The sequence below is a fragment of the Taeniopygia guttata genome, chromosome 4 (assembly GCF_048771995.1).
Source record: "Taeniopygia guttata chromosome 4, bTaeGut7.mat, whole genome shotgun sequence".
In the NCBI taxonomy this organism is placed as follows: Eukaryota; Metazoa; Chordata; class Aves; order Passeriformes; family Estrildidae; genus Taeniopygia; species Taeniopygia guttata.
Genome location: NC_133028.1, coordinates 31,527,988 through 31,545,880, shown reverse-complemented (window position 1 = coordinate 31,545,880; position 17,893 = coordinate 31,527,988). Strand labels below are relative to the sequence as shown.

Sequence of the window (17,893 nt, the reverse complement as noted above, 5' to 3'; positions counted from 1 at the left end):
GTGGAATCAGACAAGAATATATTAAAAAGAGAAGTCTTTATAGCTTAAAATATTGTTTTGATAGTGCTTAATGTGACAAAATCAGAGCAGTTTAGGTCTGAAAACCTCTAAAATCTCAAAAGCAAAAAGGTTTGGAGAAAACCAGTGATCCACCTAACCTTCTCCATTTGAGCTGAAAATGCTCCTCCTGATTTTTGCTAGTTTATCTTTCGTAATTTGGAAGAGAGAAGTGATGCTCAGCGTTATTCCACACTTCCATGCTGTCTTTCCTGCACTGTAGCACATCAGCCACATTCTGTGCTGCTCTGCTTTTCATCAGCCTCTTGTTTATTTGTGAAGGACGTCACTGCCAGGCTTTCACAGTGACTAGTCCTGTTTATCCATGGAGCAGAAACAGGCTGGCAGTGTGATCTTTGTGTGAACTGCCCTGAGTGATGCCTGGGTGGAGTGGCTCCTTTTGGATATTAAGAGCTGAGGTAAATGTTTTTGAAGGATCTCTGTTAAGACAGGAAATAATCACTGTTAGTGGTGGGCTCATTAATCTCTCTTGGAGGCCTGCTGCAGTCACAGGATAAGATTTCAGGTGAAGTAGACATGTGTACTTTGAAAACCCTTCAAGAATGCCTTGTTCCCATCAAGAAGGGTACTTTTGTTTTAAGAAGGCTGAATGATCATTGTACTGTTTGTGGGTTTTCAAAAGTGTGGGATTTCAAGTATGCATTTTGAGCCCAAAGCATTTAAACTATTGAAAGAATTGATAACTTGTAAAAAATCATCTTAGAGTCAAGTGCAGCAGGGAAAAGGTTGGGGTTTAATCTTCACTTTAAATTTCTGTTCCTGTATTTGTAATAGCTGTAAATGTTTTGATTTGGGGAGAACATAATTCTGTCCTTAAGGTCTTTTCCTTTCCTTTTCTCTCATTAATACTAGTACTTCTGTTTAGGGAACGGAAACACTAAATTAAATGCTCTGTTGACTTCCCTGTAGAGATAATATACCAGGAAAACAGATGGTCTTTTTTTTTCTTTTGTAATTTTATCATTTGCTTCAGTGAGTATCATCTCTTTAGTTCACTATTATATGGCAGCTCAGATGCAAATGATAGTAATCCATTAAAATACTAAGGCTATTTGTATCAGGAAGCATCCCTACCAACATAAATACATAAAGAAAATCAAGTGAGATTAAAAATATGGGCAAAGATAATGGGAGAATATCTGGACTCAGTTATGTGTAGAACTTCCGGGAGCTCCATGTACCTTGAGTTGTCCTTCAGTAGGTAAAAGACAACTTAGATTTGCATGCAATATTTACGTGTGGCATTGAGGGGGAAATAGAAGAGAAAAAACCAGTTGTAAAAGGAGAAGTTGCCATAATGTATTAGAAACTTGCTTAAAATAGGGATTTAAAATAATTTCTGACAGATTTCCTTTTTGCTGTGTGTGCATTCACAAACCTAAGTAGGTATTTGTTTCTTAACAGCCGCTCTTGTAAAAATCAAATGCTTTTTTTATCTACATGATCTAGCATTTAATAGTTTGAAAACCTAGTAGAATGGATCTTTACTATTTATCCCTGAGCAGTCAGATAATCCAGAGCCAAGTAAAAGCCAATTACTTTGTTACTGAGTAATAGCTGCAGCCCAAAAAACCATGAGTGTTATCACTGAGCAAGAGGAAAATAAAACCAGTGTATAAATGTGAATCAGTTGCATCCTGCAGATATTAAACATGATTTCCACACAATAGGATTTTATATCTGCTTTATCTGCTGCTCCTCTTTTTAGACCCTGGTAATTAGCTGAGGAGGATGGATTGTAGAATGCACAACCATTACGCTGGCTATTAGTAAATCTTATTCAGCTGACTGTCATCTTCACAGTACTTTACTTTTTAACAGTACTATGCAGTGTTGATGTGGCATTATAAGATTTTTTTTGGTGTCATCTGACCATTTTGAATGAACTTTGGTCACTTGTCTAGAGGGGATATTGTATGATATGCTGCTCACATCAGGCACAACAAGTTTGGGTTTGCAAATAAGATGTGTGGGAATGTGTCATGCTGGGCTGGGGGGGAAGAGAGCCCAGTCCCTCGTGACTCCAGGCAGTCAATGCTGTGTTCAGTAAGGTCTATAGGCCATCAGCTCCATGTGTTATCCTTCGCCATGGCTGTAGGTAATTTCCTTAATGCCATCTGATAAATTTGCATCCTCTATAGAGGTCTTGGGCTGTGTCCTCCAGAAAACTGTAAAAAGAGAGCTGGAGGGGTTGGGTTTTGCTATGCATTTGAATTAGGATTTTTTTTCCTCAACTTTTTTGTGTAACCCCTTGAGTTACAATTGCAGAATGTTTCAAAATCATCATTCTGTTTCAAATACAAACTTCCAGTATCTGTACTGATGAGGATGGATGACAGATGTTTTGATTCATAGATGGCAGATGTTTTGATCAGACAGGTCACAGAAGCAGTGGTACAATATTTTCATGTCATAAAATACTATCTCTGATTTGCTTTTCACAGAAGCAAATGTACAGTGGTGTTTTCCTGTTTTAAAATACTGCTTCTGATTTGCTTTATTCTTAGATTCAAAAGGAAAAGAAACTGCAGCAATGAAAGCTGACCTCCTAAGGGCTCGCAATGTGAAGAGGTACATTAATCAGCTGACAGTGGCAAAGAAGCAATGTGAGAAGAGAATAAGGCTCCTGGGAGGGCCTGCTTATGATCAGCAGGAAGATGGCATTTCTGATGAAGGCGATGGCCCTCCAAGCCAGAAGGTATAAATGGCATTGTCAGAAGGTCTTTCTAAGTGTGTTACCACTGGATCATGTTACCTCACTGTTGTTAATCCCTCTCTTCCCCCAGGATTCAAGTACAAATTAATTGATGCTTGGTTTATTTACCTTGGGAAAAGATTACTGAAATACCCAAAAAGACATGTTAATTGCTTGGCTTGGAATATTGTGCAATGTGAAACTTCACAAAGGGTTGAGTGGCTTGTAAGCACGTGTGATTTTTCAGACATACCATGTGTAGGGGCTTAATAAGGACGTGGTAGCAACTTTTGTGAAAGTAGCAATTTGCCTTCAAATAAGACTGCTAACATATGTGCAATATGTCTTTGGCCCTCATTATATTTACTTTAGGAAATACGTGTGGGTTTTGAAGATACTGAATTATTCAAAAGTAAACACTTATGGAAGGATGCAATTGACAAAGCTCAGGGCAGTTGTTGCAGAAAAACTCTGGTAAAGCTGCTCTGACTGAATGCTAGCTTTCAATACCACTGTAGTCTGGAATTAGAAGTAACTATTGTGTTGGCCAGCGTCTACAAAAATAAAATGACTACTTAGCCTTGCAAATCATTAAAAATTTTAGTGACTTCTTTTGTAATCTGTTCTGTTCCCTTTGGGCAAAGCACAGTAGCTGATGTATTCAAATATGAAAAGATTTTATGTTTTCAATGTAGGTATGAGATAGGTAAAGATAGAGATCTTTAATTTTCATTATGGTCTTATAATAATTGTAACTTAGTAGCATTTTAGAAGAAGTAGAATAATGGAGAAATAGTTCCTACTTTTTGTATTTTGTTTTTTCTTGACTAAGGTCTGAATCATAATGATTCCCTACTCCCCACTTGTCCTTAAAGCATGATTTCAGATGGTGTGTCATAGACTGTGCCAAGACAGTCCAGATCTCTTTCCTGAAGTTGAGTGCAGCAAGTGGTGCCAAGGAGAAAAAGAGAGACGAGAGCATATGGCAGCACTGCATGAGCCAGTGATGCTACTTTGGATGCCTGCTGAGACGTTATCAATGTTTTTGGATAGATACATGGGGACATACGATTGTTTAAGAATGGAGTCCAATAGTGCAAGATGCACTTGACAGGGGCAGGGATTGGTCAGGAATATAATAAAATATAATATTGTAATTAAAATCAAAGGAATTCCTGAAGTTGATGTTGCATGTTTCATGAGCCAATGGGTTTTTCTAGTGGGAGTTGCTAACCTGGGGTTATATTCTGCAAATATACCAATGAGCAGCTCAATATTGAGTTAATGGTACTATTAATAGCAATAATGACTTCTTGCACAGGCATTTGTTGTGGTGATGGTGTAAACAGTGGGATCTGGGGCAGTTTTGTTTTTAAACTTTTCATGTTTTTGTGATGAAGCCTTAGAACTCCTCTAAAGTTATGTCAGTATAGAAAATAGGAAAACTGCTTCTCACTTCTCTTGTCCCTGATCCCCCATTGCCAGGATAGAAGCTGCGGGAGGCTGCTTGAGAGATGGAGGCCATGCTGTCCCATTTTGAGCACAGAAAAATGCTTAGCTGAGGAATCAGTCTTTCTTCAATGTTGCTTCTTCTCATCCTCTTCTAGCACTGTTGTAGCTGCAGTCTGGGTTCTTATTTCAAGGTAGCTGGTATTATTTTGGATGTTGGCCCCCTCCCCACCATTTGGACAGTATTGACTGAACACTCGGGCTCTTTCCTGAGCAAAAGGAAAAGGCATTGTTTGGGATTTAGTAGATAAGATACATTAGTAGGTTGCAGCTCGTTACCCTTAGAATCATTAGAGTACAGTTGTACCAGCTTTTCTGTTAAGGTAGCATCTAAACAGCAGGACTAGCTTTTGTAGAAGAAACTGTATATTTGCCTTCCTTTCTTCAACTTGCATGAAATAGGTCAGAAATAGGCATTTATTGGTGGTGTTTTAAATTAATATTTTGTGTAAGTGTAATGCAGAAGCTTGAATACATTATTAACTTCAGGGAATTTTTGGCACTAGTTGAACAAAGAGTCGAGTAGTGAATTAAACTTGTATTTTGATTTCACTTATGCATTCTATAGAAAGCGTTTTCTTGACTGCAGTAGTAGAGGAGTAATAGCATTGCTGGTAAAATGGGATTTATGCATATTCTGATTATGGGCTTATATACAGAGATGGATTATTTGGAGCTGTCAGTGTTCTGTTTGATTATGTAGTCTTGTGATTTTTATTCATTTGATTTTGTACATGTTTCACTCATGTAGTTTTTTTGTATCCAGGTTCTCTAGGGAAATCCTAAATATGTGAATTATAATCAAATGCTTATAAGCAAACAAACAGACCAACCACAGCTACTTTCTGAATCTGAATTCTGTCATTACCTCTGATCCTGATTTAAACTCTGCCCATGATGTTAGATTTGTTTTTGGAGAAAACGCAGTTTGAGTAAGTGTAATATATAAAGCATCTCTTTATAGTCAGTGCTGTTTTAGTCCTTTTTTGTAGGAACCATGTCTGCACAGTACTGCAATAATTAGTTGAATTATTTTTGGCTGTGTTTATCCAGTCAATTATTTTTTTTTCTGAGCACAATAGCCACACCACCTCGTCTGTTAGATTTGACACATGGAGCCGCAGCACCTTAGTGGAGCTGTTTTGTGGATCATGGGTTCTAGGAGGGGTTTTGGGGATCTGACCCTGAACTAGCTGTGAAATAGCGAGGAAACCATCTGAGTGTATTTTGAGGTGGGAAAAGCTCATCTTCATAATCCATATGATGAGGACTAAGATGAAACTCCTGCAGAAGATCTTACTTCCACTGCATCTGTGGATAGATGTTGATTTAACTGGTGATTTACCAGATTTTCACAGGGATTTCTGAGCTTCAGATTGTAAGATCATATTATGTCAGGACACATCATGGTACAGAATTTGGGGAATATTAAGAAAACAAACTTCAGTTGTTGTCACCCTATTGCCTGGCGATGGGTTTTTTTTATGACAGAAGTATGTTTGTGAACATGTGAGTATCAAGGCAGGGACTTTTACATTACTCTGTGCAGTAAAATAGTCAAGTACCTTATGTGGTTAGTATATACATTCTGATACTTAAATAATCATTGCATTTCATTCACATTGCTGTGACAGAGATAGTCTTCTGATAGTCTTGCCTCTTTTTAAAACATAACAAGATAAATACAGGCCTTAACTTTAGTCAATATGGAAAAAAAAATTAGTTAAGGGGTTTTTAAAATGCAGCTTGGAAAAATATATTTATCAGTATTGGTTTTTACATTCCACTTATTCCTGCCTTCTACCAGTAAAAAAAGAAAAAATCCAAAGCAGCAACAAGAAGTTTTGCAGTCTGACTGTATGCTGTTATCCCAGCAGAAAATTTGCTCTAGTGACCCATATGCTGTTCATCCCAACCATCTGCAGTGCTTTACCAGCTTTATTTGGGCCATTCATTATAGGTCAATGTGGTTGTAGTGAATGGGAATCTGATACGTTGCAAAGAAATACAGTACAGTGCATCTAATCTGTGCCTAGTGCCTGTGCAGTCCTAAATTACCTAGTTGTTCTATGTTCCAGTCCAGAGAGGGGTTGTGACTGTCTTTAGGGATTTAACAAGACCAAGTCTCTGCTCAGTAGGGCTGGGGACAAGTCTCTCCTGTGGGCACATTCTGGGGATGCTGGTTAAAAGACCCCACTTAAGAAAAAAAAAAAAATAATTGAAAAACCTGACCTTTTCCTAGTCTTAGGCAGAGCCTGTGACCAGCTGTGATTTATAAGTTACATTCCTGTTGAAGCAGAGAATTGATGTGGCAACACTAAAGCTTCTGGTTTTTCCAAACCCGGAAGCTGCTCTTGAGTTAACAGGATTTGAAGGGTTGCTGTGGCGGCTGATAATTCTAAGATTATATCTGCTAACTGGATATTAGATTTGAGGGTGTACAAATGCCCTAATGCCTGTGTATGTGCCAGCATATCTTAGAGGTTTGTGCTCTAATCCATGGTGATACTGAATCATAAAATGAACTTCTGGTGAGGATTACAAATTACTGCAGAACAACTTCTATAAGGAAGGAAGATCCACAGAATAGTTTGGTGCCAAAAAGAACTGTTGCAGTTTCACTCCAGCCTGCAGCCAAGCCCCACACAGCTCACTCCCCCACCAGCAGGATCAGGGAGAGAATCAGAAGGGTAAAACCTAGAAAACTCATGGGCTGAGATAAAGACAGTTTAGTAGAGAAAGCAAAAGGCACACACACAAGCAGGGCAAAACAAGGAATGAATTCACTGCTTCCCATGGGCAGGCAGGTGTTCAGCCATCCGAAGGAGAGCAGGGCCTCATCACACATAACAGTGACTTGGGAGGACAAAGCTATCGTTCCAAATGTCTCCCCTTTACATACAGAGCAGGATGCCATACGGTCTGGAACACCCCTTTGGTCAGCTGGGGTCACCTGTCCTGGCTGTGTCTCCTCCCAGTCTCCCACACACCCCCAGTCTGCTGTTCAGTGTGGCAGTACCAAAAGTGAAAAAGGCCTTGGCTCTGTGGAATCTCTGCTTAGCATTAACAAAAGCATCTCTGTGTTATCAGCCTTGTGTTTAGCACAAATCTAAAACATAGCCCCTGCCAGCCTTTTAAGAATGTTAACTTTACCCCAGCCAAAACCAGCGCACATACATTTTATGGTTTTTCACCTCAAAACTGAAACCCTCTTGTGTCTGCCATTGTTGGCATTGCAACTGTAACATAATGTTTTTAGTATAGGACTGGTAACATTTTATAATTCCAGGATACTCCAGACTTAAAGAAATATCAAGAAAAAATTGGAGCAGTCTCATTTCTGCAGGAGAACAAGCTTTTCTGCCCATTAATTAATTTGCTTTAGTTTGCAAGGTTATCTGTTGGAAGATTTGTGTAGCAGTGTTGCTAGGCATCGCTGCTTTGATTACCGTGGGGCACTGGTGCAATGGGTCCTTTGTTAGGTGGGAGAGGTGGCTGTACTTGCCTTGCTCCCTGCAGCAGCACTTGGCCCCAGTTCCTTCTGAGAGAGATTTGTTAGTTACCCTCCTTGCTGGCAGCCAGAGTATGGGTATGGCTTGGATAATAGAAACATAGAGACCAAGGTGACCTCTCACTCAAGAAGTGACAGCACATGCCCCATGTTGTGATTTATTAACTCTGCTATTATTTACAGAGCTGACAGTCCCTAAGATGGGAAAAACATCTGTTTGAGGGGCTAGAAGACCCTCTTACACTTCTATTTTAAATCATTGTCCCTAGTAGAATGATTGAATAGAAAATATGATGATGCACAGTAATGAGGCTAAAATCACAGACTGGCCTTTAAATTGGCCAGAACAACCATGTCTGTGTTGTTCTTTTTGACAGCCTGATCACCATTTCTGTATTAAGCTTAGCTTGAATGAGGTGCTCTCTGTTTTCCAGTGAGGTTTATAGAGTGAGCTTTTAAAGGCAGATATTCATATATCTAAATAGTTTTAAAGCTAAGAGCAAAGTCATGTCCAGAAGATACTGGTATGGTAAAGGATAAAGAGAAGAATGGCACATGATTATCACAGGGGAAGTTTAAAGATTTAAATGGGCATTTCATATGAGACAATTATAATTTACTTAAACACTGCCCAAAATTTGAGGGAGCTGTTTCAGACAAAACATAGATGACTGCAGTTGTTAAAGAGCCGCATTTAGCTTGCTTTGTTAAGGCTTTTGTGCCAATAATTGTGTATGTGCCCATTTAGGTGGTTTCCTCACGTGTAGCTTGAGAAAAGGAAACTGTTTTTCCTGCATATAACTTGGTTGTAGAGTTTCACAGGTGCTGGATTTAGGAAAACAAGCAGTCTTCCCAAAGAGGGAAGTATTCTGCTGCTGACTAAAGTTGTATTATTATTATTAGGTATCAGAAAACCCTTATTAGAGAAATTATTAATTTCCGAGTTCCCATCTTGCTCTGTACCAAATAAACTTTGCTATAAAATGCAAAGTCATAGGAAGACTCATTAGCCCCGGTGCTAAAGACCTTTTCTTTTCAAAGAAAAAGGTGTGAGTTGGTTAGTGCCTGTGAGAAACAAAGAAAGAAATTCAGACCAGTCTGGGTAGTGTGTTTGGATTCTAGGTGATAAAAGTAATGGCACTAAATAAGAAACATGAAGACTGGTTCAGCTGCAAGATTGGAGAGTTGGAGAGAAAAGGTTGCTTGGTTTTGATGAGGTATTTGGAAAATTGGTCCTATTTTTCAGAGAAAGACAAGGTTATTTATTTTGTTCAGTATGGGAAGTTTTGATCATTTTGCCAGAGAAGTGTTTTGTTTTCAAGTGTTTGTCTCAAAGAAAAGGCCTGGATTCACAAAAATAGTAGAGAATAATGAAGTGATAATGGCTTTTTAATGCAACTTTTTTAATGGCTGCAGTATCTGCATGGGTACAGGAAGTCTACGTTCATTTCCTTTACTCCTTATGTACACCCTCCTCACTCAGGAAAATCCTGAGCATTATATCACAGAACATACTCATTCCTGACTGCATTTCTGATAGATGTTTTTTAATAACAGTGGGAATTGGCCGCCAAATGCCCTGGCAGCCAAGGTATTCCCTCTTTCTCTGTGTCTCTGGGAATAATTGAGATACATCTCAAAGCTCTGTAGGCTGTGGTATGGAAACTGCTGGTGTTTGAAACGAGTAAAGAACAGATCATTTAGCTTTCAGCTCAGCTCCTCTGCTATGCAGGAACATTGGAAGTTAAATTTTTGCCAATAGCATTTAATGAGTGACTTGAAATGCCATCTTAGTCCTTTGAAATGCATCCTGATCAGAAAGATGTGGAGGTATTTACTATGTGATAGAAGCATAGATGAATTTATCTTCTAAGTACTTAAAATTCTCTTTTTTTTCCATGAGGCAAAACTATTACTGTAGGAGGTCTGTATAGTTGAATCTAGGACACTTTTGTGGGATGCATAGTGAAAAGATTTTCCCTATAAGGAAAGTAGTTAGAATTAGGCATTTTCCCAGTTTTTATTCTTAGTTTTCCCTAATTCAGATTCTTCAGTTTGAAGAAATTTTGGCCAACCCTTCATACCGAGAGCACTTCCGGATCTACATGGAGAGGATGGACAAGATGGCTCTGATCGGCTTCTGGGAGTCTGTGGAGAATCTGAAGAATGCTAACAAGGTGGAAGAAGTTGCACACCTATATGGCTTTGTACATTGATTACACTGTTTGTTGTGGTCTTGACATTAGGAAGTGTCTTTATGTTTATGAAATATCAATAGCATAGGATGGGTTCTAAGCAATTTTTTAACTGCTTTATGTCAATATTTGAGGATAATATTGCAATTAAAATTTGTGGGCTGTTGTGATGATGATTTATTGTTGGATGGTGTAAAAACATCTGTTAAAATGAATACTTGATATGCAAATTAGTTATATCAGTTCACGTGAAACCTAGAAGCACATTCCAACTGGATAGTCTGTACATAAGTGTCTCATCTTGCCAATTACAGGTAGCCAATTCAATCCAAAATAATGAAACTGTGTGTATCTATGTTCTTAAAATCTTTTTGTAAGAGAGGTGTTGCTTTAAAAGACCTTTCCCTAATCTGTAGCAGCTCAGTTTCTCCAGGAATGCCACACTACTGATAGAGAGAAGAAACAATGCTACATTATAATTTTGGCTAAAGTAAAGTAGGAATTAGAACCCTGAAACAAGGATAGGGAATATCACTTAAATTTGCAACAAGTACCCTGAAGCAATGGTGCAGAGGAAGAATTTGTAGAGGACAAATTTGCTGTTTGTGACTGGTGTGGTGGATTTTTGGGGGAAGCAATTAAACCTTCAGGATTCATGCTAGCATGAAATGCGGATTTGATAATTGATTATCAGTTAATCTTTGTTTCACTGTAATTTTATTGCTCTTATTCCAGTCATTTGAAAAACATAAAGCATCCTGTAAACAGAGACAAATTGTAGAGTATGAGTAGGGAACCATTAATACAATCGGAAGAAATGACTACCAACCAACTCAAGCTAGAGAGTTGATAAAAACAGTTTGTCAGGCACTGTGAAGAGAGTTCTGTAAATCAGTTCTGATTTGTAAACTTCTCATGATTGGAAAAGGTACTATAAATCACTTTATGACCTCTCAGCTGTGATTTTTGTCTTCCTGTTCAAAACAATATGTATGCACATATGGATATGGATCTATCTGCCACTACAGGGCAGCTTACAAAAAGGTAGTGTCCTGCAATCATGGGGCTGTGGTATTGTCAGATGAGGCAGCTAAGAACATTGTGCCATTCTGACGGAGTGGATAAACCCTATTTAATTCTGTCCAGTGTAGGGAGATGGTAATTTAGGGAGCTGGTAGGCTGTGCTGCATTACTTCCTCTCTTTCCTGTTCATTAATATAAAGTTCAATCCTGTGCACTTTACTGTGCTCAGTAAAAATACCCAGCCTCCTGTACTGGTAAATGTCTCTTCAACTGTGCTTTTTTCCTCTTCTTGCATATTTTTTTTTTCCTTTTCCCCTGCAAATTAATGATAATCATGTATAAAGCGAATTGATTCTATTCAGTAGAAGACAGGAGGGTGATACAGCTGAGCTTCTCCATCTGAATTTAAAATGGTGACCACACTGTTGCTCTAGCACTTTTCTTCCTTTTAATGACAGCTTTTGGAATGTGGATTTAAAAGAGTGGGTGTGGAAGCTCTGGCAATTTTAGAGCACAGCTGTTTCTTCACTTAACAAATATCCATACTTGTAAAATGGATTGCTTAGCAGAGGTGCACAGGCAGGCAACATGCTTGATGTCAGTAAGAGGTTTACAGATGTCTTCTCATACATTTGGATAGGAAATTAGCTTGATTATCCTTCAAATTGTGCACCTGGGTCCTGAGTCATCTTGATATTTTCAATATCTTTTCATTATTCTGTTCTCCCTCCCTTTCCCTTGATTCCTAGGCTGAAATACCTCAACTGGTGAGTGAAATTTACCAGAATTTTTTTGTGGAAAGCAGAGAAATACCTGTGGAAAAATCCCTTTATAAGGAAATACAGCAAAGTCTTGTGGGAAATAAAGGCATTGAAGTATTCTACAGAATTCAGGCAGATGTTTATGAAACTCTAAAGGACAGATACTACCCCTCATTCATTGTCAGTGATTTATATGAGAGATCAGTCAAGCAGGAGGAAGAAAGAAGTTCTGCTCAGCTAACTCCTGAGGACAAAGATGAAGTGGTGAGTCACACAGACAATTTCTTTCACTGTTATTTAAAGTGATCTGAGAGACTGTCCTGAGAAAAGTAGTAGCATCTTCAGTCCTTGTGCTTTGGACTACACTACTTTGTTTTACTCATTTATTTATAAATATTATCACTCTTGTAGTTTTATCTGGTATTGTTTGCATGCTCTTTGAAATAAAATGCTACAAAATGACAGACTACTTAAATTTTAATTTTGTTGAGGTAGATAGTTCAGATTCCTAAGCCTTCTGTATTTAACATCTTTCATTAACATCTTCATCTTTTAACATCTTCTGTATTTAACACCTTAGAGAATGCAAAACATACTTTGTATAAGCTTGGCTGCTCTGCTTTTGAGTGGAAAAATTCTCACTGAAACATTAGTAGGTTTCTGCCCAGACATTGTCCCTGTCTCCCGTGCATTTCCTAGGTACTAAATAGGTATTAAAACTGCACCAAAGAGAAGAAAAAGAAACATAAAATATAATCTTAGTGGTTTTTATTGATTAATTGAATAAATTAATAGACCATGTTGGAAGATAAATCTGGCACAAGAACTCTAAATACTAAAACAGTCCATTTAAAATGTTATAAGCAATAAGCCAGTGGTAACTCTTCTTGGGGAAGGTTTTTTCCTTGGGTTGTCTAAAGCTGTCATGTCAGGGGAACTTGTGTGTTGTATTTATCCATGAACATTTTGACAAGAGCACGTCTCAGACTATTGAGTGTCTCTTTCAGTCAGGCTGCTGCTTCAGATCAGCATGCATGTCTTCATTTTACATGTGAACTTGCTCAGAACTCAATGAAATGTAACAGTTTGTCCAAAACCAGATCTAAATAAACAAATAAGCAGAATCCAGAAGTGATGATCTACATTCTACTATTTAGAAACTATTTTTCCAGAACCTAAGGCTTTTATATTTACTCTTTAAATGACTTTAATTTTTGTAGGTGAGTTGTTCTAGTCTTTGTAGTTTGCATATCAGCATATCTGCAGAGATGAATATAAGTAAATTACTTTCAATATGTGCTTTTAGAGCTTGATGAATATTTTCAGTCTTTGTTTTCCCCTGTATTCTTTTCCTTGATAAAATATTTGAGATGTTTTCCAGTTTTCTCACTGCTAACTCAGCTCTGTGTTGATGGCAGTAGGTATTTCAAAGGCTTTGTGTCCTTGTGCTTGCAGTCCTTGAGGCTTTGCACAATGGTTCCTAACAGTTTTGTCCAGAACTTCCTGGGGCATTAAATGCTATGCTTTCTAATTTCTTCATATGATGTATTTAAAGTCTAACACAAATAATGATTTCTCTGAGAAAACTGACACAATACTTTAGGGCTAGCTGTACTGTGTCTGATAATATCTACTGTAGCTGCCAAAAAGTTAGATTTTTAGCATCAGCATCACCTGTCCTTCCTCTGAGTCCTTGGATATGTATGGGCCAGACATGAAGTCTGTGTCAGCCACAAAGCCTTAAAGACTAACATATTACCAAGCCTGCTTATAACATTAAAAGCAGTTTAAGAAAACCCAAAAAAACAACTAATTAAGTGTGAGGTTGTATATACTGCTTGAGTGTCTCTTGAATAGAGCAGTTCTAGTGGTGCTGTGCCATGCTTCAGGGTTTTTGAGATGAAAACAAATTATAAGAGTCTTTCTGAAACTTCCCATGGTTTTTCAAATTTTGGTGAAAATGCAGTACTGGCTAGTAAGTTTGTGGGCTTTTTCCTCCCCATATATCAGAAATGACAGCTGAGAAATTGGATGTTTCTGAAGGGAAACATATTGTTAGGAAGTACAGATTGGTTTTTGTTTAGGTTGGATTTTGAGTCTATGTCCTCATTTCCTAGGGCACTGTGGACATCACCTGTGTTAATTTTCTATAAATTTCACTGCTATAGCGAATAGATAAAAAGCCATCTCATGCATTCAAGGAGATGAGGACAAAAGGATGAACCCTGATTAAATGTGAGAAAATCAACTCACAAGATAGGAATCTGGAAAGGGCCAGACTGCTGGTTCTGCTGCAGGTGGAAGAAGCTCTTTTTTCTTCTCAGTCTGGTACCACTTTCTGTTTCTGGGACAAACCTTCAAATATTTCTGCTTGGACAAGCTGCACTCGTAGAAATACAGAAGCAGGCAGTGTTGGCATGCAGCACTTTGAGGAGAGTATCTGGTGATTGCATTGGTGCTTGTCAGATCACTAAAATAAGACTGACATCTGTGTTCTACGTCACTCACAGAAATGGAAACCATTATCAGCTTACCAATCAGGAGAAGACAGCACAATCCATTATGAACTCAGCTTTGAGTGAACTGGCTGTTTATTTGTTAAGTTTGATCTTTTGAATACAGGTTACTTGATCTTGTAATTCTAGCATTTTTTTGTTGTTGTGATAAACCTAGTGATTCAGCAGTGGTTTTTGCTTTAAGTGTATAAAAAGTTAATGACAGAGAAATCATGTAGCCTACCTCTGAAAGCACAGCCTCACTGATTTGTAATTGCAATTCCTTGATTGCTAGCATTAAACTTCATAAGAAAAGTTTTCTAATTCTTCTGTGTGGAAAATAGCATTTTGATTCCTTCTTTAACTCCGTGCTTCCCAGCAAGTGGAAGGTTTGGGGTTTTTTATGGTTCTTTGCATTAGCGTTTTAAATAACATCCAATACTGTTAATTATTATTTGTCTTATTGTAGTGCTAGAAGACAACATTCTGAGCTGAGGTCTGTACACATGCTTGGAGGCAAGTTTCTGACCCTAGGAGTTTATAGTCCGTGCTGTATAGAGAGAAGAAAGGACAGGGCATAGAGCCACATAGCAGTCAAACGCAGAGCTAGAAAAGGGCATGGATTTCTCAACCGAGAACTCCTGACTTCTGCATTGTGTTTGAGGATCATGGTAAGGAGATTAGTTATTGTTGCTAGTGTTATCTCTTCTCAGACTTTCTTAAATAAGATCCTATGGAATTTACAACATGATTGTCTCCTCTAAAACAAGAGTATTTACAAGAGTATAAGAGTTCCTTCTGTAACCTTTTTCTTTATAATATAAGGATACAGATTACTTAGTTAGAATATCATTAAATAACATAGACCCCCTCTTCATGAGAAGAGACTCAAGCTTCCCACAGATTAGTTTAGATATACTCAGTCACAAACAGACCTCAAAGATCTTTGAACATGGCAGCAGTAAAAGCTGAGTGCTGTTTGATAGATCTCAAGGTCTTCATGTCTATTTGGGGAAGTGTACAGTAAGAAGGGGGAGGTTGAGCTATATGTCAGAAGATGTTAAGGAGAATGTCACTGAAAGGTGTGAAGTTTTCTATTTTTTGCAGCCTGTAGTACACAAGATAGAAAAAGCTATTGGTTTGTCTGAATGAATATATGAAAATGATTTACGAATTTAGGGTAAGGCATATGTGCTTTTAACACATTTTTATTAACACTTCTAAAAACAGCAGTAAAATCTGTGTAGAAAGCTAAAGGACTTAGTTTAGATTGTTCTGCAGGATGACAAATCTGTTTCGTGAAGGTTTGTGGGAGGAAGGACTGTTTGTTAGAAATACAGAATTTTTTTGGTTTTGTTCCCTGCTGCCCCATAGTCATTATCTTTCAGCTCAGCACTAAGTATTTACTTTTCTATCTGGCTCTGAATATTGATCATGACTACTAAGCTGTTTTTGCTTTTAAAACAAACTTTAATTCTACCTCTCATTAGAGACTAAAGCCTTAGCTTGAAGGTCATTTTTGCATGGTTGCTGTGATTTGCCAGAGAACTGTAGGAGAAATGGTAATGAGGCTTTATCTGTTGGAGTTTTTGACAACAGACTGACATTTCATGTTGGATCTGATGGTTGGAATATCTGTTATATCTACATTTTCATCTATATCAAGAAGCAAGCAATAACCCACCTCCTGCCCCATTCCTGGGACTCTGACCAGTCTAGTCTAGTGGAAAGTGTTCATGCCACTGGCAGTGAGATCGAAACTGTGTGATCTTTAAAGTTCCTTCCAGCAGAAACCATTCTGTCATTCTATGAATAACTGCCTCTTTTCTCATATTAATGTAGCAATTACCCCTATCCTCCATTCCTAGTGCCAAGGTTGTGAAGAAGCTACTGAAGAATGCAGCACAAGAATTAATGAACAGGCCAGTTATGCTGTAAATAAACTTCGTCAGCTAAATGACAAGCTTGAGTATAAGAAACAGGCTCTAAATTCCATTTGTAATTCACCAAAACCTGACAAAAAGGTATGAACCTTTAGTGTCTTCTTTTATTTGATTCTTTGATATTGAGTTTTTATTTGATTTTTTTTTTTTTGGGATATGTGTGTGTTTGTGTAATAGCCAATTGTCACATTTATTTTGGATGGGTCAGATGGTTATTTCAGTCAACTTGCTAAACAGAAGGTGAAATCAGAACTTAGCTTTAATTGTTTTTTTCCCATATCTCAAAGCTATTGTAACTAAACTTGTGAATGCGATAATTGCTTTGTTGGCCATAGAATAAGGAGCCCTCTCCCGTGGTCTTGCTGCCTTGTCGGTAGCAAGGGCTGTTTCTCCCTTGCCGTTCCTCGGGCATCGGGGCTGCCGCTCCTGCTGTGCTGCCCGGGGGGGATGGGGGGATGCGCTGCCCGGGGATGGGGGGATGCGCTGCCCGGGGATGGGGGGATGCGCTGCCCGGGGGGGATGCGGTATGCGCTGCCCAGGGGGATGCGCTGCCGGGCTCCTGTGCCCTCTGCTGCCTCTCAGGGGCACAGCACAATGCCCTCGTCTGCAGCACCAGCTCTGACGGAGCTGAGGGATAAAAACCCCAAACCTTTAGGAGAGACTGACTCCTTTATTAGGAAAAATTTGGAGCGATATGAAACTTTAAATCTCTTGGACTAGGACAAACAAAAAATATCCTTTTCTCTTTGCAAAGTGAAACAGGTAAGCAATCTGAGGATATACTCGGGAGAAGCAAGGGACTTGCCCATGGCTTGGGCCAACTTACTTGTGTTGATTTTCCAGGCCTGGTGTTCAAATGCAGTTGGGCCTATCTTGTCAGGTGTAATGGGATTTGGTTGCTGATGGTGGGTAAGATGAACAAGGAGCCAAGGCATTTTCCTAAAATCCTGCTGCTAGCGATGACAAAAATGTACCTGAGTATTAGTCATTGCTCAGAACCTGGCTGGCTTCTTTATACATTCTTCCTTCACTCAGGGTGCGTCCTAAGAAGCTTGTCTGAATAGGAGTTGACACCCCACTCATTCTCTGCTGCCCCAGCTCTGGGCATAGCTACCTCCAGGAGAAAGATGTGGACACTAGAGTTTGAGGCCACCCTGGTTAGCTCTGTCCCTTCCATATCTTCCTTCTGCCAGAGGGTTCTGCAGACAACTGAAAATGTTTGCAGCTGTTCTGAGGTGTCTTCCAACCCAAACCCTTCTGTGATTCTGTTTAACTAAACCTTTATATATTGGTCCATTCACATGAATGTTCTATGTTCCTTTTGCATTCTTGAAACCGTAATAGCTATATTCTTTCTGTACTTAGGTTCTTGGGGAGACAGGGAACTTGTGCCTCTACTGAAGTAGTGGGTTTTTTCCTGTATGTTTTTGTTTCTAAAATATTCTTTGTCTTGGAAAATAGATACCTCTCTGAAACAGAATAGTAATATGGATCCAGTATTATTGCAAAGTCTGAGCATTTGCTTTGTAAATGTAACAGCTGTTTACTTATGATAAAATCTTACCAGTTATTCTGTTTTTATTAAATGTTCCTGTAGTCAATGTAAGGGAATTGTAGAGAAGCCTCAGCATTGATAGCAAATAAAGCAAAATATAAAATTATCCTGAAGGTGAGGTATTTGCT

General features: G+C 38.6%; 1 protein-coding gene across 1 annotated transcript in view; it reads left to right on the top strand.

Moving 5' to 3' along the window:
- SNX25 (sorting nexin 25) overlaps positions 1-17,893 on the top strand; it is an 81,393-nt gene that overhangs the window by 47,046 nt on the left and 16,454 nt on the right. The window contains exons 7-10 of the mRNA XM_030271238.4: positions 2,586-2,776; positions 9,839-9,970; positions 11,761-12,036; positions 16,136-16,291. Of these exons, the coding sequence (XP_030127098.3) occupies positions 2,586-2,776; positions 9,839-9,970; positions 11,761-12,036; positions 16,136-16,291 (755 nt within the window). The remainder of the gene's footprint in view (positions 1-2,585; positions 2,777-9,838; positions 9,971-11,760; positions 12,037-16,135; positions 16,292-17,893) is intronic.